This window comes from Ceratotherium simum, chromosome 17, assembly GCF_057802395.1.
Source record: "Ceratotherium simum simum isolate JZ-2026a chromosome 17, ASM5780239v1, whole genome shotgun sequence".
In the NCBI taxonomy this organism is placed as follows: Eukaryota; Metazoa; Chordata; class Mammalia; order Perissodactyla; family Rhinocerotidae; genus Ceratotherium; species Ceratotherium simum.
In genome coordinates this window covers 52,836,987-52,861,863 of record NC_141916.1, presented here as the reverse complement: position 1 = coordinate 52,861,863, position 24,877 = coordinate 52,836,987, and the positions used below count along the sequence as shown (strand labels likewise).

The 24,877-nt window shown below is 42.9% G+C and overlaps 2 protein-coding genes across 2 annotated transcripts; one reads left to right on the top strand and one right to left on the bottom strand.

Annotated features, from left to right (window-relative positions):
- Positions 1-3,024: 3,024 nt before the first annotated feature.
- Positions 3,025-6,343, top strand: C3AR1 (complement C3a receptor 1). The gene has a single exon (XM_087442797.1). The coding sequence runs from the start codon at positions 3,117-3,119 to the stop codon at positions 4,569-4,571; it is 1,455 nt and encodes a 484-aa protein (XP_087298923.1). The 5' UTR covers positions 3,025-3,116; the 3' UTR covers positions 4,572-6,343.
- Positions 6,344-7,386: 1,043 nt separating this feature from the next.
- On the bottom strand, positions 7,387-24,799 carry FOXJ2 (forkhead box J2). Its single transcript, XM_004438664.3, has 11 exons — positions 24,659-24,799; positions 18,426-18,772; positions 17,100-17,174; positions 16,301-16,369; positions 15,981-16,121; positions 15,331-15,529; positions 13,063-13,464; positions 12,552-12,653; positions 11,780-11,989; positions 11,055-11,153; positions 7,387-10,130 (listed from the first exon to the last, which is right to left on the bottom strand). The coding sequence occupies exons 2-11, from the start codon at positions 18,756-18,758 to the stop codon at positions 10,042-10,044; spliced, it is 1,719 nt and encodes a 572-aa protein (XP_004438721.1). The 5' UTR covers positions 18,759-18,772; positions 24,659-24,799; the 3' UTR covers positions 7,387-10,041.
- Positions 24,800-24,877: the final 78 nt, after the last annotated feature.

Sequence of the window (24,877 nt, the reverse complement as noted above, 5' to 3'; positions counted from 1 at the left end):
ATAAAAGTAAAGACAAGGAGAGATGATTGCTAAATTTCCTTTCAGTCCTGGCATTCTAGGACTCTATTCTTCTTTCAATATTTTACAGATCTGTGCATGAGTGTGTGTGTTGGAGTAGAATGGTTGATCGTTTTAGCTGCCATGCACAACAGGGAAGGAAGGGATCCTGACAGGATTTGAATATTTGAGTAGGTATGGTTACAGAAAGGGGAATGAGAATCACTTCTTTTTTACTATTTTGTTGACTCGGTTATTTTAATGTCTGCTGATTATATAAGACTCTATGACAACATTTGGTTAACTCGGCAGAACTGCTTCCAAGTCACAAAATTATTTTGGGACTCTATAAAATGCTGTTATAGACAGGAAGAATTGGGAACTGGAAAACAAAAAGGAAGTTAGAAGAGATAGCATCCTTACTGGATTAAATGGATAAGAATAAGAATTTTAAATTTAGTTGAGAAAGGAAAAAAAAGATAAACTCCCCCAAATAAGCATGCACCCATTCAAGTAATCTTTATCTTTATGTCATACAAGGCATTGTGCTAAATTCTGTGGAACAAGAATTTAGGAACCGGACTCCTTTCACCACCATGAAATTTAAGGCCAGAATGATGGATAAGACAGCCACAACAATAATTATAATACAAGACAAAATGCATCATTGCATAGAGAATACGAAAAGAGGTTCAAACCACACACACAAAAAAAAATTAAGAGGCTGAAGAACTAATTTCTGATTGGTATTAGAAGGTTTCAAGGAAGATATAATATTTGAGCTTGATCTTGAAGAATGACTAGGATTTCAACAAGTAGAGATTAAAGATGGAGGAAAGAGGATATTAAGGTGAAGGACTTAATTCCAGATAGAAGTAAACGGTATTAGCCAAGAAATAGAAAATGGCATTAACTTGGAATAGTGAGTTGTTCAGGAAAGCTATAAAGTAAGGTAGGTTTACGGGAATGTTCAGAATCAGGGGAGGGTAATGTTACAGAGGCCAAGAGAAGACAGTGTTAAGGAGTAAATGTATAAAATGACACATTATATTGTGGAGGATGAAGACAGAAAAAGATGCTTTGATTTGTTATTTAGAGGTAATTTTAGCAGAGTGATGGGGCAGAAGACAAATTACAAAGGGTTAAGAAGTGAGTGGTGAGAACAACAGACCCCAAAACAAGCCAGCATCCTTGAAAAAGAGAAACTATGCTAAATTAAGTGACTTAAGAAACATAACATCTGATGCAAAGTGTGATCTTAGATTGGATATAATTGTGGAAAACTCAACTATAAAGGATGTTTTTGGAACAGTTGGAAAAAAATTGGATAAAGAGTATTCCGTAAGGTACAATCATACTGTATAATGTGGAGACTGCAAACTAAAAAAAGAAAGCAGTTTATAAAACAACACGCATTTATAAGCATGTTCATAGCAGCATTCTTCACAATAGCTAAAGGGTGGAAGTAAATCAAATGTCCATCAACAGGTGAATAGATAAACAAAATGTGGTAGATCCAAACAATGAAATATTATTCACCCTTAAAAAGGACGGAAATTCTGACACATGCTATGACATGCATAAACCTTGAGGACATTATGCTAAGTGAAATAAGACAGTCACAAAAAGACAAATGCTGTATGATTCCACTTCTATGAGGTATCTAGAGTAGTCAAATGCACAAGAACAGAAAGTAGAATGGTGGCTGACAGAGGCTGGAAGGAAAGGGAAATGGGCAGTTGTTCTCTAATAGATACAGAGTTTCAGTTTTACAAGATGAAAAAGTTCTGGAGATTGGTTGCACAATAATATGACTATACTTAGCACTACTGAACTGTACACTTAAAAATGATTAAGATGGTAAATTTTATATTGCATGTATTTTACCACTATTAAAAATTTTTAAAAACCTATATGCATAGTATGATCTAATTTTCTTAAATTTTGCTTAACAAAAAATATACACATATATGTATATGAGAAAAGATTCAGAAGGATGTAAATTAAGGTAATCACTAGCTGGTGGTATATGACATTTTTATTTTATTTTTGCTTGTCTATATTTTCCAATTTTCTTCATGCATGTTTCTGCTTCTGCAATAATAAAGCTATTTTTCCCAAGTTATTTTCATAAAAAACAAGTAAGTAAGAAAGAAATAGGGCCAGCCTCGTGGCTTAGCGGTTAAGTGCGTGCGCTCCACTACTGGCGGCCAGGGTTCGGATCCCGGGCGCGCACCTGAGGCACAGCTTCTCTGGCCATGCTGAGGCCGCATCCCACATACAGCAACTAGAAGGATGTGCAACTATGACATACAAATATCCACTGGGGCTTTGGGGAAAAAAAGGAGGAGGATTGGCAATAGATGTTAGCTCAGAGCCAGTCTTCCTCAGCAAAAAGAGGAGGATTAGCATGGATGTTAGCTCAGGGCTGATCTTCCCCACAAAAAAAAAAAAGAAAGAAAGAAAGAAATGATGAGTAGTGAGGAAATTAATACAAAGAGGGTAAACAACTCTTGAGAAATTTGACAGCAAAAGGAAAAGATGAGGTTGTACCTAAAAGACATAACTGGGTCTAAAGCACCTTTTTCCATAATGGTGAGTCCTTTGAAAATCTGGTGGAAGGAACGGATGGACCTTCTGCCCTCAAAGAAATAAAAACATGCAAAGTTAAAATTTTACATATTATTTGAGGTGGTGACAGAGATTCCTAAAGCCCTTTCATGGATCTCAAGTTGAGAACCTCTGATCTAGAAGTTATTATTTGCCCATTTACCCTATTTGTTTGTTTTGAATAGGGGACACTAGGTGAGGAAAGGAACCAGTGGACAACGAGAGATTAAAGGTGCAAGAAAGAGGAGAAATTCACATTGATATAGACTTCCAAATGAGGTTATTATTTTGATACACATTTAAATTTATACTGTAGATTTTAGATTGTCTATCAGAGAATGTTTTTGTGTAGTCCAATGCTAAGTCAAGAGTTATAAATTAAAACAGTCTGAGAGCCTTTTTGGTTGTACATCATTATGTGAGAAGGTTAGAATTCTAAGAATACCCATTTTTTTAAAAGACACTCTTAGTTTGAACATTTTTGTTCATCTTTTTACAGGAATTTAGCAATGGAGTCTTTCTCTGCTGAGACCAATTCAACTGACTTACTCCCACAGCTCCGGAATCAATTTCAAGTAGTTCTCTCCATGGTCATTCTCAGCGTCACTTTCTTATTGGGATTGCCAGGCAACGGGCTGGTGCTGTGGGTGGCTGGCCTAAAGATGCAGCGAACAGTGAACACAGTTTGGTTTATCCATCTCACGCTAGCAGACTTTCTCTGCTGCCTCTCCTTGCCCTTCTCCCTGGCTCACTTGGCTCTCCAAGGACACTGGCCCTATGGCTGGCTCCTATGCAAAGTCATCCCCTCCATCATTATCCTCAACATGTTTGCCAGCGTCTTCCTGCTGACTGCCATTAGCCTGGACCGCTGTCTTTTGATCCTCAAGCCAATCTGGTGCCAGAATCATCGCAATGTGAGGACAGCCTTCACTATCTGTGGATGTATCTGGGTGCTAGCTTTTGTAATGTGTATACCTGTGTTCATATACCGGGAAACGTTCAGTGTAGACAACCATAATATGTGTGGCTACAATTTTGATCCCTACAGATCATTAGATTATTCCGACTTCACCTTTGATCTACTGGAAAATGGATCTCTTGACAACTCCATTGTTCAACTGCCTGGAGAAATGAATAATAGATTAGACTCTTTCTCTTTACAAACAAATGATCATCCTTGGACAGCCACCACTGTTCTCCATTCTCAAACATTTCAAAGACCTTCTGGAGATTCATTCCCTATGGATTCTGCTAGATTATCTAATAAACATCCATATTATAATTTATTTAAACCTGCTGATGAGGTCTCACCTACAATCCCCAGCGAGTTTCCCATTGAAGATGACAGAACTAACCCACTGGATAACTCCGATGCTTCTTTCTCTACTGATTTAGAGCTTTTATCTAATGCTTATAGCAATCCATTAGACCCTGATGAGCCATCACAAGATTTCCTGGATGATAATTTAGGCCAATTTGCATATGGCAATCAAATGTCAACACCCATGGTGGCAATAACCATCACCAGGCTAGTGGTGGGTTTCCTGATGCCCTTTATTGTCATGGTGGCCTGTTATAGCCTTATTATCTTCCGAATGCGACGGGGCCGCCTTACCAAGTCTCGGAGCAAAACCTTGCAAGTGGCCATGATGGTGGTAGCTGTCTTCTTTGTCTGCTGGGCTCCATACCACATTGTTGGAGTCCTGTCATTGTTTATTGACTCAGAAACTCCCTTTGGGGAAGCTCTGCTCTCCTGGGACCACGTGTCCATTGCTCTAGCATCTGCCAATAGTTGCTTCAATCCCTTCCTCTATGCCCTCCTGGGGAAAGATTTTAGGAAGAAAGCAAGGCAGTCCATGAAGGGCATTCTGGAGGCAGCTTTCAGTGAGGAGCTCACACACTCTACCAGCTGTACCCCAAACAAAGTCTTTTTGGAAAAAAACAGTATCAGTACAGCTGTGTGAAAATACAGAGCAACTGACAGAAGCAGAGGTTCTTAGGTATTCATCCAGTGCAACATGTTTCTAAAGGGACAAGGAATATGGTGAGCAGGGGATTTCAGAAAACATCAAAGAATCCATCAGTCCAGAGGTTCTCAAAGTGTGGTCCCATACTAGTGACACCTGGAAACTTGTTAGAAATGAATTCTGGAACCCCAGCCCAGACCTGCTGAATCAGAAACTCTGGGGGTGGGGCCCAGCAAGTGTTTTAACAAGCTCTCTTGTTGCTGATGAATGCTAAATTTGAGAATCATTGTTAACATTAGTCTATTTCTATCCCAAACTAAGCCACGTGAGATGAATTGAGAATCTAGTCTGTTTTAAAATGACGTTACTATCATTAAATTTTTTCTTTAGTATTATCTAAATCCCCTCCCAGATTCCATTTAAAACCATTTCTTCTAATCCTACCTAAGTGAAAGATGATTATTTATTCTATGGCTTTGTTGTGGTGGTGGTGGTGGTGGTGGTGATGGTAGTGGTGGTGGCTTTAAATGAAAAGAAAGTGCAAACAGAAAAAGTCTTTGAAAACAAGGAGTTATAAGACTGAGTCTGAAGCAGAACACAATGCCAGATGCCCGCTACTTGGAATACGCCTGGAGAGAGGACACAGGAATTTCAAGTCTCCATTATTACAACTAAATAAGCATCTATTGTGTAAAGACAGACTACTAAAACATCTAGACTTACTCATGAAATGGTACATAAGCTGTGGTTTGCGGAGTTCTCTATTTTTCACTCTGTCTGCCTATTGATAGAGCTACCTATTTTCCATTCCTTTTCTTAAGCTCCTTAATTCCTTTATTCTTCCCATCTCTAAATCTTCTTCCACATTAGACTTTGTGCCTCTAATAAACTAATTTCATAAGATTCAAATTACTCCCCTCCTCTTGCTCCAAATTAATATTTCCCAAGAAACTCATTTTGAATGAAAAGAGAAAGAGGGTGAAGGTACAAAATGACTGAGTACCCCTGGCAATACTAGCAAACTTTTAAAAACATAACTATAGGTATGTATCTTTTATGCCAAAATTACAAAGTGTATCTTTGGGTTTTTTAAATTAATCCTTTTCTTTACCAAAGTAATACATGCACATAGTTTAAAGAGAATTAAAGGCTTATAATGAAATATAAGAAATTTCCTGCCCCACTCTGCCCAACCACTCCCTCCTCCCACGCCCATTTCCCAGAGATAACTCTTGCAACAATTTTAGATGTTTCTTCAGATACCTACCATATTTCTAAATCATATGCTTATGCTGCTAGTTTCTGTAGACATGATAAAATGACTTCTTGTTTTGAAAGATGAAGAATTTTATCCAAACACATTAGTATTTTTTTGTTTATCCAGCATCCCAATATTCATTAACCATCATACTTTAATTTGTTCATGATCACACATATCACACGTTTTCTTTTTCTTTTCTTTTTTTTTTTTTTTGGTGAGGAAGATTGGCCCTGAGCTAATATCTGTTGCCAGTCTTCCTCTATTTTTTGCCACGACAGCATGACTTCATGGGCGGTGTGTAGGTTCATCTGAACCTGCAAACTCCAGGCCGCTGAAGCAGAGTGCCCAAACTTAACCACTATGCCACCGGGCAGGCCCCCACACAGTTTCTTCTACTTTGTCTAATCATTCCAACCATCTATATAGATTTCCTCCTATCCTTCTTTCATTTTTTAAAGATATTCAACTCCCTATCACCTTCTCCTTTTTCTCTGTATATAAACTTTTATGTGTTAAATCTCTAAAATTTCAAGTTTGTTTGTACTACACATAGCTTCATCTAAGCTGAATATAATGATTTCATCTAAAAAATAGAAAATGAGATGTTTTAGACTTGCAAGGCATTATTATTTGTTCAATGGTTGAGGTGAGGGTCTAGGACTACAAATTTGTTATAAAGTACTATGCAAAACAATTTCAAATCACTAGGAATTCTTTCAGTTGTGAGGTAATAATGTCTGACAATGCAAGATTTGCAATGCTACCTTCCAATTTAATCTGCTTATATATTTGATGTGAATAAATGCTTTCTTTCTCATGGTTCCTTGCAAGGCTCAGAGATTCATGGATCTTTTTAATTGTTTGACACTCAGAATATATCATAATCTCTAAATATACAACAGTTAAATCTCATAGGCTTCCTATATTGGCAAGTAGCTAGCCTTCTGAAAATCCCAACACATCTCACAAGACCCTGAGTATAAGTTCCAGACTCCTGAGGTTAGTGTATAGGATACTAGGGTGAATGATCTTGGCATAGTTATAAAGATTCAATAGTTGGCTTTTCTGGACTCCTTTTGAGAATTCCATTTACCTTGGAAATGTATTTTGAAGAAATTCCTACAATTTGAATTTCATAATTTCTGATGAAAAACTCTGGTGAGTACCTGTAAGTACTCACAGTAAGTCCCAGATGGGGACCCAACTTCTCCACAAATTGTAATATCTTTAATCTTTAAAATTTCCCAGAATGCAAATGCAAGCAAAGTGGCCTAGTCCATACACCAAGCTGCAAGGGGTGACTGCCTCTCCCAACAATATTTCACTATATTTAATAGCATTTGAAAAAAGGAATGTTAAAGGCATGCTTTTAACTATTCTTTTCCACGAATCTTACAAAAAATTTCAGGGTCAACTAATCACACCCTGGGGTAGAAGGTGGGGGAGAGGCTAAAGGCCAACTGAAAACAAATGCTGTCACATTTCTCCCTTCCTAGCCTGGCAAGAAGAAACATTAGACCAGCACCGGTAAGACAAACCCATAAACATTCATATTTTTTTTTTTTTTTATTAAGAAAGCATGCAAAAAACAACAACTTGTGAGACCACACACCCCCTTCCCAGCCTGCACCAATGCAAAGCATTATGGGTGGTATGAAGGACTCACCAAACCAGAAACATGGGGGTTGAAGAGAGGAAGGCAGGGATGGGTGGATCTATACCAAATAATTGCTCCTTCTGTCCCTCTTCTCCACTTTCTCCCTATTTCCTCTTGTAGGCAGTGAGCTCCTGCAGTTTTGCACACATCACCCAATACAACAACAATGACTATACTTCAAGTCCAACAATGCTGGACCAACAAGAAAAAGTAGTATTCTTTCCATTTCACAGAGGGGAGGGGAAACTGAGGCCCAAAGAAAGTCAGGTTTGTGCTGTGCCATTTAGCAAGGCTGAGTTTAGTGGAGGGGAGCTAAAATCCCAGGAGGCCTGATGGACAATCTCCAGCTCTAGCCCCAAACTTCAGTTACTCTGGATCCCACCAAGGTTCTTAACGAGACTACTTTTCAGAAGACACGGATGAATTATAAAAAGGGACATTTACATGTATGATTTAGTCTACCTTTGCAAATCTTGTATGGATCTGAGTAGAAAAGGGGTTTAGAAAAGAGGAGTGATGATTCGCAACAGGGAAATCTTGGGGAGAACAGATGGGAAGTTGTGTGTAGGAGGCACCTTGATTGGAAGGAATAAGGAAGAGATGCCTAAAATCGGGACACAGGGCAAAGGCATTTTACCACCCTCTAAGAGAAATTACCCTTTCCCCAATGGGAAATATTATGTCATACTTCAACCCCACTAACTGCCCTCCAACACAATGGGGGATTCAAGCCACTCACACCCCCATTTCTTACCAAAAACTTCAAAGAAATAAAGTGCTCTTTAGTTAACCGCCCTTTCTTGCCCCTTTACTTCAGCCTTACTGGATTTCTTCAACAAACTCTCACATATAACCCCCTTACAAAGAAAGGAAGGGGTGCATGAGGGGAAAAAGCAGGAGAGCAAAAAGCTAGATCTCTTGGAAATCATGGGTAAATAAAACAGTATGAACAAAAAGCAGAAATCAGAGAGGGAGTGGCTTGTCCATTCCATACACTTTGTCCTGTAGCTTTCAGAAAGTGAACATTCAGTGAAATGAAAACAGAAGTAAAATTGTTCTTCCCTCTCATAACTAAAGGTCAACAATTAACATTAAATATACACTAAGTACTTTGCAGCAATAAATCATGGCCACTCCTTGTTAAAGGAGATAAATTATCCCTAGAGCTTTTTCTGGGGGTCTCCCTTGGCCCTCACTGAACTCTTCTCTCTAGATTATTTACTCCCCTCTACCAATTTCCTTTACCCTCAAAAGCCTAATTGCAAAAGCCTCAGCCCCAATGATCTGGATTCCAAGAGAAGCATTTGGCTACAGAATTAAATAACTGAAATATTCCCTACCCATGTCTGGGCCAGCTCCCTTTTCCTTTCCCCATCCTCCTACCACCAATGCTAGAGATTTGGTTCTGCTATGATAGGTGGGAAAGAGATTCCTATCCTGTCTTAGGGCATGATGAAACCAGGAGTGATAATGGGTCACTTTTCTTTCTTGAGAATCTCAGAAAATGGGGGAAGAAAATAAGATGGGTAGAAGAGTCGAGCAAACAACTAAAGGAGGACAAAATAATATTTGCTGAATGGGAAAAGGGGGTTGAAGGATTCGTAAATGCAAATAACAGCCACAGTTAATTTCCAGAGAAAATTATGTTTAAAAAGCCAATGGTTAAATCGGTACCATCTCCAAAAAGCTAACCCTATGCTGAATAGTTGTCCTCATCCCTACCATTGAAGCAGAGTTCTGACTAAGACCAACACTGTCTCCTATACAGAATGGGCTAGATAAGCCAAAGAAAGTTTATTTGACATACCAGTATATACCCAATTTCTGACTCTTTTATATTCCATCGCCCCTCTATAGTATTCTACTCAACCCAACCCAGGCCTAGGATTTTATTGTCACCTCCTGCACCACCACCATCACTCTTACCCTTGATGGGGAATGAGGATTGGCAGAAGTAAGGACTGAAGATATAAAAGGACAAGGAAGAGCTCAGAGGACAAAATTAGCACCATTGAGTAAAACCTGCAAATTCATGGCTGCCAAGCAGTGTTTTAGATCCCTTCTACTTGATAACGTGGCCTCTCCATTCCTGGACTGAACTGACAGGAATAGAAAAAAATTCAGGGCTGAAAGGTGGGATTAGCATTGAATTTCTCAAAGAGAAAAGTAAATCCAAGTTTGAAACCTTTCTCTGTAGCTATCACGGCCTCACCTTCCAGGCAGATGATTTTAAATTAGCAAAGGATGGACATGGTCCATGATGTAGGGACAGGAGACTGGGGACAGCATATAACCAACAATAATAATAATAATAATATAATAAGAATAATAATAAAAGAATTAGGAAAAAACAAGAAGAGGAAGAATGAGGCAGGAAAGAGGGGGTTATCTTCGGCAGCATCTTGCGGTGGCTTCTCTGACAGAGAAAGAACAAAGAGGATATATATCTATATACAGGCAAGTGGAGAAGGGACGGGCTGGGGCTGCTCTCTCCCCACTGCCAGACTTCACCACTCAGCCCTGGGCTGATGGCCACACTCTGTGAGGCACTAAGTGATCAAATCCCAGTCGAAGTCGTCAGGGATCTCCTCACTGGCACCAGGAGGTGGAACCGGCGGCCGAGGGACCATATGGTGTGCTGTCAGAAAAAGAGAAAGAGATTAAAAGGAGAGTGGATGGGAAGCTATTCTATCAATCTAGATGGGCAGTGCTCAGCCCCAAATAATACCATGAGGAAGGTCTGGTGAAACCATTGTCGTTGTCAGCCCAGAGTTTCTTTTGCTGTCAGCCACCACTTCAGTGAGGTCTCAAGAAATAAACTAGAGTAAACTAGGTCACACGGCAATATAATAGCATGCAGCCATTGAAAATTACACTTGTGAAAACTGTGTAATAATGATAAAACACACACAGAATGTACTATTATATGAAATAGCAGTACAGAAATTTGTATATATATTACATGGATAAGGAATACAGGGACAAAGAGTCAGATGTCACCCAAAAAATTGAAAACACTTGTGATTAGGCTGGATGATCATAGTGACTTATCTAAAATGTATTTAAAGGTGAAGGATCTATTAAATTTATACTACTTATGGCAACTTAGGGTCTCTACCCCCACCCCCACCATCAGAGATAGTTCAGTCCCAGACCCTGGATACTAGAGGTCAGGCAACAGGAAAGCAGACATGGGCACAAAGCAGGTATGTTTATAGAACACATTCATTTTATTTGCCTGAGTATAGCGCCCATCTAGATTCCAAAGCTAGATACGTGTTCCACATATCTATCTTTTGTTTATATTCATGCTTTTACTTCCTTTCATTATTGCAGACACAAGGTAATCTTAAAGTAAATTGGTCTTCTTTGGTCTCCCATGACATACCCCTCCCCAGCAGGTGGCCCACCCTTCAGCCTTGGGAATCATGAAGGCTCATCTCCTCCTCCCAGGTGCAGAAAAAAGGGCAGAGAATGCAGGCTCAGAGCCAGAGGAAAGAGAAACAACTCTTCAGGGTAGAGAGTGCTCAGCTGGTGGTGAAACCAGCTTCCTGGCTCTTACCTGGGCGATTGTATCCTGCTGAGTCCTGGGTGGGGATTGGGTACATCGGTGATGGGCCAGGATAGAGGTGAGGGGCTTGTGGGTGCCCATAAGAGTTCACTGCCAAAGCAAGACTAGAGTTACTTGAGTGGGATCATTATACTCAAAGAAGCAGGGTCCAATAGAGAGGGAAAAAAAGTACTCTTCCTCTCCTCATCTCTTCTCCCTGCCCTGCTCTGTTCTGTAGCCCTGCAGGCATGAAGGCTCTCTGCAGAAGCTATGAGTCCTCACCACTGAGGGTAAAATGGGACTGGATACTAGCATTATGAAATATCAAAGATATTAAAAGGATAACAAATACAGAAACATGACCATCTAATCTCTCTCATTTCACTGGTTTGAAGATCATATAACTGTAGAGAATCATGCCTCCACCTGATACGATCCAGGTAGGGGTTACTGAGACACAAATTTGGAATGGGGATTTTCTCCTCCCTTTTCTTCAGTAATTCTGATCTCCCAAATCAAGGTCTAAAAAGAAATCATATGGTCTACGTCTCTGGCATTTTTCAGTATAGGACTTTACTGACACAATAGATTGCAGTCAATGTGGCAGACAAACTAGCCCCACTGATCAGTCCGGATCAGAGCCCTTAAGATGATTTTTCTCAATTCTCTTCTGCCCTTCTCCTCCCTCTCCCTTTTCATCAGTCTCCACCCGCTTGGCAACCTGCTTTGCTTGGTACCTTGGTTCATGGCTGGCTCTTGTTTGCCACTGGTGAGGGCGCAGGAGTCAGCAATGCGGGCAGGGGCTGGTGGTCGGTGGGAGCCCCCCTGGGGGGGCACGTGACCAGTCTGAGTAAGGAAGTGGTTGAGGGAGTCACACAGATTGGCAATGTGGTGCTGGTCAAGGCTCCAGTTCTTTTGCTCTGCCTGTCGCAGGCTCTCCATCAGTTCTATAAGTAGAGAAGAAATGCCAACCTTGCACAGGCCCCAAAGCCCCTACCAGATCTATGCCATCTCACTCTTTCAACCACATCCTAAATCAACACCACTGATACGCATTACCAACAGTAATTGACATCTGTTAGAGCTTTATATTCTCAAACTTCCATTTTATTTGTTCCTTACTAAATTCTTATTATAATTTCCACCTTAGTAATGAATAAGAAAAAATTTCAAAGTGACTGAGTGAATTGGCCATGGTCACACTGTCAGTAAATGGTGACAAAACTACAAAGTAGCGGTCTAGAGTTTCTTAATTCTGGACAGCCTTCCTTCTCCCAGAGTATTAGCTAAGATAAGCCATTGTCATATGTTGAGTTCAGGCAAAACTAATTAAAATTAATTTGAAAATAATATCAATATTATCCACCTTATGAAATACGGAGGGGAAATAATGAAATCCTCAATCCTCAAACTTCACTTAAACATTCCCTTCTGGTTTAGGCTTATATTGGGTTTTTCCACTTACAATATATCCCTCTTCCCTCCAATAATCATCCTTTGATCACTAACCTGACAACTGTGACTGCTCAATGCTGGCCCAATTGAGCCGATTCACCATCTTGAAGCTTTCCTTTAAGGAGTCAATACTGGAGCACCAGTCAGGAGAAAAGGCTGTAAAGAGGAGGAGAAAGTGGGTAATAAGAGTGAGGGACGTGTAAGACAGCAGCCAACTGATAGCAGACTGACTGCACTCAAGATTCCAGGTTACCAATTTCATTACCAAGATAATTTTGGAATCTCCCTCCCTGGAGATTTAAGACTAGTAAAGCTGTCTATGCTTTAGGTATAGATAGCCCAGCTCATAAGCAGGAGAATATGTAAAAGTATCCCAATTTGTCCAAGAATTCTATACTACAAAGCTCTAAGTAGCAACTTCCGTTTGCTCAGATGAGCCCTCATGGGGGAGCAAGGCTAAAAGACCCACTATTAACTTCCTAACCAATTGCACCCCCTTGTCAGAGTCAGAACGAGGGGGTCATTCCCCCCTCCTCTAGGATCTCCCTGCACCCTTCTTACTCACCAAAGCCAGTGCTGTTGATAGGAGCCTGGCCTTGTGCCTGTTGCTGCGGTGGTGGCGGCTGCTGGGCAGGGTGGGAGTGGGGATGGTGCTGATGTGGGTGGTAGCCTCCATGCTGCAGTGGGGGTGGATGCATAGCCATCACAGGAGGAGGCCCATAGCCTTCAGCCCCAGCTTGCTTCCCCCCTGGTGGGGTACAACCATCTGGGCTTGGGGTGTGCAGTGGAGGAGCACCCCCTACAGTTGAGGGGCCCTGGGCTGATGCCTGCTGCTGCTGTGGCTGTGATTGTTGGGGCGGTGGCTGTGGTGGTGGCTGCTGCTGCTGCTGTTGAGGCGGCGGCTGCTGCTGCTGGTACATGTAGTAGTTGTTAGAGGGAGGCATGTCCCCCAGGAGAGACGAAAAGCCTGCAGGGTGGGAGGAAGTAGGCAAGTGACTTGGGCAATGCATTTCTCACTAAACAGGATTTCCACTGGGTTGAGATGGGAGGCCTCAGACAGAACCACAGACTCCAAAGTGTAAGGGTGTTCTAGAACAGCAAGGATCCCCTTGGCTTCCCCCGTCCCCTGGCAGGTATAACAGACAGAGGGAGGGCCTTGACAGTGTGGTGACCACTGAAATTTTAGCAAAAAGGTCAGCATGTACCTTTTTATGCTATTTTTCAAGGATTTTGGGGTGGGCTTGGAATCACAGTTTCAAAAGAAATCAGACATCGGGTAAAGTTTAAAAAGCAAATTATAAATAAAACAAAGCTTTTGTATAGCTATTATCTCTTCTTCTTATTCTCTCTACAATCTCCTACTGTACCTCCTTCTTGTATTCACTACCAACAAATGGGGCTTGGGTGAGAAGGGGAGTAGGATGGATGCCTTTCTCAAACAGACTGGGCAGGGAAGAACTAGAGGTTGTCTTTGCTGTCCTCGCTCAACCTAATATTTTACTTTGTTTCTAACAGTCCCTCCATGTTCCCCACTTCCAATCAACCAATCACCTGAGTTGGACTCATTTCTCAAGTAAATGCTACAGTCTTGGAACACAACTCTGGCTATGAATCCTCTGGGATATAAAAGAAGAAATTCATAACAATTAATATAGATTTTCCACAAAGTGACTTCTAACTGCTTTTTTTTTTTTTTAATAATTTTATTTATTTTATTTTTTCCCCCAAAGCCCCAGTAGATAGTTGTATGTCATAGTTGCACATCCTTCTAGTTGCTGTATGTGGGACTTGGCCTCAGCATGGCGGGAGAAGCGCTGGGTCTGTGCGCGCCCGGGATCCGAACCCGGGCCGCCAGCATCAGAGCGCACGCACTTAACCGCTAAGCCACGGGGCCGGCCCCTAACTGCTTTTTATCATTCCATTCGTCTTCTACTGCCTATATAAGGCCACTGTACAGAACAAGGTCTGATGACTCACCTGAAGTCTTGACTCACCCCTACCTCTAATTTCTTTAAAAAGAATAAAATGAAAAAAAAAGCAAAACAGGTATTGCAGAGGGCTGCACCAGACAATCTCTCAAGGAGCTTCCTAATAAGGACTTAAAATAGTTCTCACATGATAATTCAGGAAATTTGAGTATGGACAAGATATAAACCGATATTAAGGAAGCATTACTAATTATGTTAGGAGTGATAATAGCAATGGATAACTAAAAGAAAAGTCTTAATCATTAAGGATGCATAGTGAAATAGTATTTACAGGTAGAATGATATGTCTAGGAATTGCATTAAATTATTCCAATTAAAAAAAAACTTGATGGTAAATGAAACAAGCTTAACAAAATATTAGTAACTATTAAAGTTGGGCGATAGAAACATGAGGGTTTACTATGCTATTTTCTCTACTTTTGCATCTGTTTGAAATTTTTCCTAATAAAAATTAACATAAATATGCTAAAACATAAAATTAAATTGTTCTCACAATGAAACTCAGGGATTCTTAGGGAAAAGGAACTATGTACTGCTGTCCCCTAGTGGTCATCCTCTAAATGACTTGCTTGCAGCCATAAAACCATTGCCCTTAGTTCTAGAAGGGGGATTCCTCCAACTCAAATTCTCAAGCTAATAACCCAGCCCGTCTCCCAAAACAGCTGTCCTTCAGAACTAAGCCAGGAGAGCTGGACTCCAAACAGTTTTGGTTCATGACATGCTTCCTCTGAGTAGTGATCGAACTCTCCTTGTGTTAAAAATAAGAAAGAAGGGAGAGAAGAGAATGTCACCATCTGTTCAAAAATAGAAGGATGTCCATGCTTCCATCCCAACTCCAGACTCACCATGCTGAGAGGAGGAAGAGGATTTCTCCAGCATGGATTTGTAGAGGTTGCGGAAGGACCAACTTAGATCCTGAAAATTGATCTCTGAGTAGGAGAATTTGAAGTCATGGTTGGTGTTATACAGGGGAGGGGGACCCTCAGCACTTTCTCGGCCTGGAGCTCCTGGTGCCACTGCTCCGCCATCCACAGATCCTGTGCCCTGAAAAAAGAGGTAAGAAAGACTTGATCCATGTCTTAAATGAAGGACCAATACAACCCTTCAATGGTTACCCTGCTCTCCTGCCTGTCCTCTTCATCCTTTCCCAACTTTTCAATGAATGAGCATCACTTTCTCTCTTCTCATTCATTCCTGTCTTGATGTAGCCTCTTGCCCTTTTCCTATGCTACATCCATGCCCATCTTTCCTTTTTCATAAGCTTTTTGGCTCCCTTTCTTCTCTTCTCATCACTTTTTTTTTTCTGATCTTCCTCAAAGTTCTATTTTGTCTGTCTCTTTCAGCTTCCCTCTTTTGCTTTCCCCTTCTTTCTCAATGTATCCGCCTACTACATCACAGATAACCAATACATAATTTTGAACCAACAGATACATGAATCTATTCAATCACTCATCCATCCGTCCACCCCTCTGCCCCTGCTACCTCTACTTCCTACCTGGCTGTAGCTGGTGAGGGGTGTGGGGCTCTGAAGTGACATCTGAGGATTCCCCTCTGGAGGCAGTGAGGCTTCTCCACTCCCTGGAACGCCTCCCCGTGGGCTCTTGCTTGCTTCCTGTTCTGGTGAGTCTTGGGATAGCTGAGGGTTGTGAAAGAGTAGAAATCTTTAAGCAGAAGCTAAATATCTTCCCAAGACCCACGGTTTCAGCTTTGCTGGTATTCGTCCCTTGCCCCAAATATAAGAAGGGACTGATAATACAGGAAGGAATGTGGAAGGAGCAGCTGGCTCAGAAACGGCATCTCCCCACGAGGACTTACATCATCATCTGGAGGGTGTCTTCTCTTTCGGGAGATGTCAGGGCAGGTGTCGATTGTCCAATAAGAGCCCTAGAAGGAGAATCCATCGCCACAGAGAACAAAATCATTATAAATGGAAATTCCCAGCTTCGGAAAAGTAGATATTTGGGAGGATTTTCACATAAAATAACAGCTATATTAAGAAAAATGACCGGAGATTCTCAGAGAATCCTGAGGGTACCGGCTATTTTTGAGGAGTAAATTTGTCCTAAAAGCTCAGAGTATATCAGAGGTACTCCCTGTTGTCCAAACACAGGCCTGGAGGGGCAGAACAATGGTACCTAGTTCAAAGAGCTGGAAATGCCCAGACACAACCCTTCCCTTCCATGTGACGGGAGGCAAGACTCTCTTGAACTTTAGCATCCACATCTGTCAAATGAAGAGAATAACCTCTTCCTTCTCCCCTTTGAAGATAAAAATCACGGGATTTCTGTATAGAAAATTTCCCACAAAGGTTATTAAGTCCACCTTTTACATCTAGAAAGAGTGCCACACACAAAAAAAGGAGGTATCAAAGTCAACTTTATCACAGATATTTCTATTAAAAAAAAAAAGATTTCACAATCTTCCTTAGCCACTCATTCTAGTGCGGGCCCACAAGCTTGATAACCAAGCTTTTCCTATGAGAAGAAATAAAGCTGCTTCTCTAATTAACATGATTTCCTCTTCTGGGTAATTAAAACAGCCACAGGACTCTGGGCTGTCAACTATTTCTCTCTCTTTCCTGCTCCTCCCTTCAATGCTTACGGCAGTATCTCACCTTCCCAGGGTCATCCCGAGGTCTGGGCACCTTCCGGAAACACTTGTTGAGAGAAAGGTTGTGCCGAATTGAATTCTGGGGAAGCAGAGAAGCAAATTAGATTTGCGCATTGTGCAAAACAGAAAATTTTCCAATAGGACACACAGAGACATAAAAGGACATGACAAACAATAAAGTTCAAGCATCAGGGTACTTAGCACCTCTTAACTACACTGATGGAGGAAATTACCTATCAGTAGCAAGAACAATGAGATGAGAAAAATGCAGAAATTAAATTGAGAGGTACTGGCTATAAATTTGACTACCAGGTGCTTCTGGAAAGCTGATTATAGTTTTTCAATTTTTCCACCCAACTGGCAACAGGCATATAAATGCCTCAAAATCACATCTGCCCAGTTCCTTAATTCATTCTATCTGTAGTAAAAGAACAATGTTTTAAAACTGTGTACATAAATGATAACAAAATATAAATTATGAGTGAAACAAAGGCACAGTTCACCTTTGTTTTCTCAACAGCCCATAGCATGGTCACATTTGGAGAAAAGAAATATTGTTTGCACGTGTGTTAGGAGGGGCTGGGGGTTGTGGTAGCCAGGAGGGACAGATTTATAAAGGAAAAACTGAATGCTTTCAACAGTCTCCAGATCATCATCTGGTTTATAGGTCAACTGGTGATTTATAGAGTAAGAGAACTACATCAAATCCCCATTTCTGCTCAACAATTGGCAAATGAGTTGCTGCTCCAAACGACTAAGAACATCAGCCTTCCTTCTTTGCTTGGCACAGGAGTCCCCTTCTTCTTTTATCTCCAGCCAAACAACTTATCCTCTCATTACTTGCTTGGTGGATGAGCTGCTGGTGAAGGACCTAATTATATTATTTCTTTCTTGATATACAATTTTTTAAAAGATGATGACTGTGTACAGTGAGGCTTTGGAAATGTGATGAGATTCCTTCCTCTAGGTAGGAGGAAGCAATGCCATGTCTTGCACTGTGACTTGAACACAGTAGAGTGGCAATAAATATTTGTGAAATGAATGAATCTCTTTTTTGAAGAGTCAGGAGATAAGAAGGTATGATGAGCAACAGCATCCTGCCATCCCCATAAGTATAGTTACTGGCTTGGTATCACGGGAGTTTCCCTGATAAACCTTATGAAAGTTGTTCGACTCTGAAAAAAAGCAGGGGATGGGAGATGTGAGATTTTAAGTTCACACATCTCTGTAACAGGTCAGAGTGAACTGGACCAGGTTGTATAAGGAGCAAAAGTAGAGAAAAAGATTGTCGAAGGCTAAAAATAATCTCAGGTTATAGAAGCTGTCCCACCTTCCAACCAATGCCAGCATTCTTGTAATAGGGGAAGTTATCACAAATCCAGCGGTAAATCTCACTGAGGGTCATCTTCTTGGCTGGAGAGGAGTTGATGGCATAGGTGATGAGGGTGGCATAGCTGTATCGCGGTTTGCCATCCTGGTGGACTGCTGCCTCATCTTTGCTCAGGGTGGCATTAGGATCGGTGGGTGAGCCTGGCGGACACTTGCGGCTGCCCCCTGGAGGCCCAGCCTGGGAGGCACTCCCAAGCTTCTCAATGGTAGCTCGGAGGGTCAGTTGGGGGAGCCAGTCTATGGAAGTGAGGCTACTCTCTAGGTCAGAAGCCATGGTATTTCTGGGTTCTGTAGAGAAGAGGACAAAGGGGAGAGGAAAAGAGAACAGATGAGTGTTACCTCTGGTTACTGGGGGCAGGTAATACTCAATCCTAGAGCTTTAAGGGAAGTAGAGTTTCTTCCCACTATACTTCCCACAGAAGACTTCTCTCGGGGGCCAGTCCTCCACCAGGTGTTCCAGAACTGCAAATGGATATATCACCAATCATCTACCAGGTGACAGACTGGTCCTGATCCTACACCTTAATGCAGAACATGGCCAAGAGGCTTCTCCCTTCATGCAGGACTAAGAAAGATCAAACCACCCACCAAATGGAGCTATTCCTTCAAGTCTCCTTACTTATAAGCCCTATAACATAATATTTTTAAACTACATAGAAATAATTTTTCTAGAAAATATTTATATAGCAGGTAAAAATGGGCCAAGTCTATTCTCCAATTATGTGACACTTGTTATATTTACATACAACATCCACAGATAGATAGCATGAGTGAACATGGAAAGAAAAACAGTCTGAGTAAACGCAAATATATGTATACAAATGAAGCACACATCAACACTTTTCAAGATGTTTCCTATTACGTATATTTAAGCATTTGTCTTTTCATCCCACATACATGTGCACGTGAGGCATATGAGATATATCCCAAGCATAAATTACATACGACAACCAGCAAAGGACAGATGCAAGACAGACACATAAACAGTGGCCCACATACACGGAGATCACAATTAGATATACAGCATACATTACCAACAGAGCACAAAGTCACACACACAGGTAACAGATCCTGAGTACAGCTGCCCTCACACCTTTAAAGCTACCGCCTGCAAGCTCCCGCCCACAGACACCAACACCAGGAAGAAGTCATCCGCAAGGACCGCCCACCTCTCAGCCTGGCTTGGCTGAGCCAGGGAGACACCCAGCTGTGTGCACACCGGTAACAATCAGATAGCCTGGCTAAAAATAGCCACTCTGGGGCTAAGAGCTGGCTCCCCTTCTCCCGCCCTCCTCCTCTCTCCTTCCTTCCCAGCCAGGCACGCAAGCTCACTGCACCTCCATGCAAACTCCTGGTGCTGCCAAACCACCCACGCCTGCTGTTTGCACACCCTGCTGCCACCCACACAGCCTGGGCGCTCTTGCTGGTGGAGAGGAGTAGCTAGAGTGACGTCTTGGTGGGGGAAGGTGAAAAACGATGAGTGACATCTGTATTTCAGGGTCTAAAAAGGCTGGCAGGAACCACTTGGTAGCCATTTGGCACTCCACTAGAGTTGATGCCAGCAACCCCCTAAGCACTTGCTGCCTAACAGGTTTGTGCCTGCACTGCCACCAGATTCCAGCTAGTATTTCTTCCTCATACCCCTGCTGAAGGTCCCACCAGGGCACTTCTCTTGAGGAGCCAGGGCTAGCATGCCTCAGAGTTCAGAATCCTGGACAGAAGTGTATTATGTATATAATCTCTAAATCCACACCCAGATAATATGCACAAGCATACACATACAACAATACACAAGTACACACACTTTGCAGTTAAAAGCTTAATCCCAGATATGACTGCCTACCCCTTTCTCCTGACTCCAACACATCTTTCAGGCTCCCAGCTCACTCTTCCAGTTGGTGACTCTTCTCTCCTTGACACTTAGCCCTTTCTCCTAAGGGTCAGCATTCTCACTCACCTCCCTCTCCCAAGGTCCCCACCCACACAATCTTTGCATGTACACGCCAGTACCCTGCCCTGTGCTCCTCACCAGCAACACACCCACTCCACAAGGCTGAAGGGAACACCTTAGTGCCTCAGGGGCCTGGGCAGCAGGAGACCCAAGGGCAACCCAAGAATTGTTTGACAGGAGAAAGAAAAAAAAAAAAAGCCACGTGTATAAATAGCATCGATAGCATCATGAAGGGGTTTCCCCCTTTATCCTTAGCTCCTCTCCCCACCACCCTCCTTTTCATCCCACCACCACCATTTTGCTCTAAAGCCATGGAAAGTTGGAAACTAATAGGGAGTTGAATCATTCCAGGAAGCCTCAGACCACCAAGCACTTTACTAAGTCAAAACACCACGGCCTCTGCAGTAAAGCAGGGCACTTTCGGCAGTAATCCGGTCCTGTAGCTGGGTTATCCCAGCTGGACGCTGACATGACATTGAGCAGGTTCTCAATGACCAGGGGCCTCCTGGGTCCTCCCCAGAAGGGGACGTCTATATAGAAGTTTTATCCTATTCCCTACTATCTCCTGCTAAAGATCCCTAGGAAATCTCATCTTAAGAACACCGAAGCCTTCAGTGGATATCTCATTTGAGATCTGTCAACATCGGACAGGGCCATGAGAGCAGATTTAAAGTGGTTAGCAGAACCCATTTGGCCCGTGCCAATCACTGTGAATTCCGGAGAGGGAAGCACTCTCAGCCTTTTGCTAGTTGTTCTATGCCCTCTCCTATCCTTACCCCAGCACCAGGTTAGGACACGGAGGTTAAATTTAACCTTCCTCCAGCACTCTCCCAGTCAGCCCTCCAGATACTGCCCCAGCACTCAAAATATATTCCAGTCTCACCAGCTACAAGAAGCTTACAGCAAAAGATCCTTCTGATCTTTCAGCACCATTCTCCCTTAACCCATCCCACTGCCTCACCCCGCCACTTCCCCATTCTTGAAGGGGAGCCCAGTGGGTAGAACCCCAGGGACTGAGGCTCCTCGGTTCTATTCCCAACATTGACACTGACTCACTAAATGTCCTTAACCACTCCTTGCCCCCTGAAGTCTTGATGCCTCAGTTTCCCCCTTCAACAAAAGGGATGAAGTCATAAACACAGCCAAAGCTTCCTCCCTGGAGGGAAGTGAATGAAGCTTAATGAGCTCGTGGCTGCCACACATTCCACACTCCCCAAAATAATGGCACGAGGCTAATGTTCAGGGCTATTATTAGAAAGGCAAACAAGAGGTACTTCCATTTCTCAGTCCAATCAACCTAGTTACCCAGACCTCTCTCTCCAGGTGGGCCTTGTGCCACTGGGCTTGGGCAGAATCTGAGTCAGGCCACATTCTTCTCTGTGTGCTGGAAGACTGAAAGGAAATACCCACAGAAACTGGGAAAGGCAGCCAAAGGGCAGGCTCCATCACATCCACAGGACGTCTAATGAAGACTACAGTACTGGGAGAAAGGCAGAGAAAAACAGAAAGACATTCTGTTGGAGTGGAAGACTGATCCTGGATGAGACGTATAAGATGCAAAATCATAGGCACAGTTTTCTTCCCATTTTATCTGAAAGGCCAGTAATTGTTCTCTGTGTGCTGCCAATGTCAGGTATTAAGGAGTGATGACTTCCTGCTCTGGACATAATGCCTAAACTAAGAGAGCAGTGGCTAAGTTAACCACATTACCAATTACCAGTCAGGCTGCCTGGGTTTCAATGCTGGATCCACTACCTACTGGCTGTGCAACCTCAGGCAAGTTACTTAAGCTCTCTGTTATAGTTTCTTTATCTATAAAATAGAGATGATAACTGGACCTACATAGAGTTGTTGTGAGGATTACCTTGAGTTAATATCTTTAAAGCACTTAGTAAGCGTTATGTAAGTGTAGCTATTAATATTTTTGAATGGAGAAAAAGAGAATATTAGAAATTAAAAATTAGAAAACTGACAGATCATAGAGGTAAGACTGGAAGCAGCAAGCCTGCAATGGTTTACATTGCAAAGCCTGCACTGAGCTTGCAATAGTTTTCAGGATGTCAGAACCTTAAACCTCTTCTTTGGGGATAGTGTCACCCCAGTACTGACCAATGCCAGGACGGAGTAAACTCCAAGGCTGAAGGAATGGGGGAATAGCATGTCTTATTTTCCAGGGGGGCTAGGGCTATTCATAAGACATGATCTGGAAAATAGCACTCGCTAAATCACAGTTAATCCAACCCAAAAGCCATCTGCTTCTAACTGATTCCACAGAGCAGGGAGAATTAGGGCAACTCAGTCCAAGCGGGGCCAGTTAAACGTGCGGCGGTGGTACCCCTGGAGGTGCTGTGATACAGTTCCCTCTGAGCCATTCTACAAGTTGCATTCCAGCATCTGGTGAAGTACTTTGTAAGAAACAGGCTGCTGCTACACCAGAGCTGTCTCTTTCCAAAAAGTGGGGGAGGGAGTTCTAGAGTTGGGAGCCAAGGATCCTCACCCCTTTGAGACCAGAGACATCAGAAATGAAGCTCTCTTATTAGTCCTAGAAGAAGCGGTCCCAGCCTGAGACTGGCTGCCCCGCTGTGTGGGATGACTTTCATGTAGCCATTCACAAGGGCTTCCACTGGCGGGCGAAGCCAAACCTTTCCTCTCAGCTGGGCATCCTTACCAGCACCCTCTCCAGCTCCTTGCACAGGGGCACCTGCTTTTAGAGGCCTACTGGAAATATGCAATTCTAGGCAATTGAAAGCTTAGTCTGAAAAGTACACCCGTACCTGTCTCCACACACATACCCACTCGAAACACAGACAAAGACAGAGCCACAATCACCTGAATTAAGGAACATATGCACATCCTGCCAAAGCACAGCCATGCAAACCTGGATTACAGCCCTGTCTTATACACTACTAATAGGTAGCCTCCAGGACCGAGTGGAGGTACTGAGGGACGTAGGCAGCGCACTCATGAGGCAGACAGAGAAGGAGGAAACATAAAAACCCAAGTAAGATGAGCTTCTCACGGGGCCTTGCTGTGAGGTATAACACCCCCTATAGAAGATAAGGTATTTCCTTCTGGCAAGGCAGGAAGGCTGGCACCCAGCTAGTGATACCAGGTTGAAAGGCAGAGAGCTACTAAACACATAGCCCGGGCTCAGCTAGAAGGATTTTCTGGCAACTTTTTCCTGCCTTTTCTGAAGATTCTGGACTTTGATGATTCCTGCTCCTACATTACGAAGGAAAACTTAAATACAAGGTTCCAGAGACCCAGAACTGAACAAGAAACAGGAAGGGAGATGATGAGACTACTAGGTGCTTTTCTAAAAGGAAACTCCTCAGAGGTCAAGTCTCCCTGGTGGTGAAGTTATTTAGAGGGAAGACTGGAAGGAGGCTGAGCAGCAACACTCCTCTCTTCCCATCCACGATCTGCTTTTTCCTGAGGAACTGTCAGCGAAGGACAGGAGTCCTGTAGGGCACTGGGGCAGTGGTACAGGGCCAACATCAGGGAAGAACTTCAACCCAAGAGCTGGCATTCATTTATACCCTTCCTTCTTGCCTCGAAACATGTGGGATTCCCATTTTCCCTTTGGATTTTATTGGTAGAGGCATGCTTCCAGCCAGGAATGGGAATATCATAAGAGGAGGCCTTTTGGTGTCTGTGGTAGGGTGAGTGGGGACAGACTGCTTTTCTGTCAAGGGAGCAATAATCACAGGCGGTAGAGACAACAGCTCTGGTGGACATTAAGCTGACCAAGGGTTACAAATGAGAAAACATAATACTAATGGAAGCCTTAAACAAGGCCAGGCCACGAAATGCCACCATGACTTTAGTGAGGGCCCACTCTCAGGTGAAAGGGCCAAGGATGGAGGGTGGCATGGGAGTCTGATTGGGATGTGTCCATCGTTATTACACAGCACAGATGGAGTTCTGAAAAAGCAGGTGTTTTCTGATATCCTTTTGCTGTCAGCATGAAAACACACACGTTCCTAGGGACCTCAAATGAATCCCATCCCTTTATTCCCCAAACACTAAGAAACCCATTTCTCAAAGCCACTGCAGCAAGATGTGGGTTCAAATCCAGGAGCTTCCTCAGAACACATTTCCCAGAGGATTCTCTGAGTTATTACTCCACCTTCCCCAGTAATGAAACCCAAGAGCCACCATCTCAGACCCCACACCCACTAATGCCTAAAGATGACACAGAGAAGATGAAAGAAAGCACTAACCTGTCTCCAAGGTTCCCCCAGCAAAGGGAGGGAACCACCTGGTACTGGAGTTTGGGGTTGGAGGGACTCCCCTCTTCAAAGGCAGATGAACAGTCTCATCCTCAGTGGCTCTTCCTATATTTGGCTGAGCATCCCAAGCTGGGGAGGGGAACTGGGTCCCCTGAGAATGAGGAGCGGAAGGAGGAGGGGGAGGAGAAGGAGGCCCTACCTGGGGAAGGT

Bases quoted from the DNA above. Each gene is read 5' to 3' on its own strand.
- FOXJ2 (XM_004438664.3), bottom strand. From the start codon at position 18,758: ATGGCTTCTGACCTAGAGAGTAGCCTCACTTCCATAGACTGGCTCCCC. The intron at 16,370-17,099 runs GTGAGATACTGC...TTCTCCTTCTAG, and splicing joins CTCGGGATGACCCTGGGAAG to GGCTCTTATTGGACAATCGA. The intron at 11,990-12,551 runs GTTAGTGATCAA...CTCTACTTATAG, and splicing joins TGAGCAGTCACAGTTGTCAG to AACTGATGGAGAGCCTGCGA.
- C3AR1 (XM_087442797.1), top strand. From the start codon at position 3,117: ATGGAGTCTTTCTCTGCTGAGACCAATTCAACTGACTTACTCCCACAG.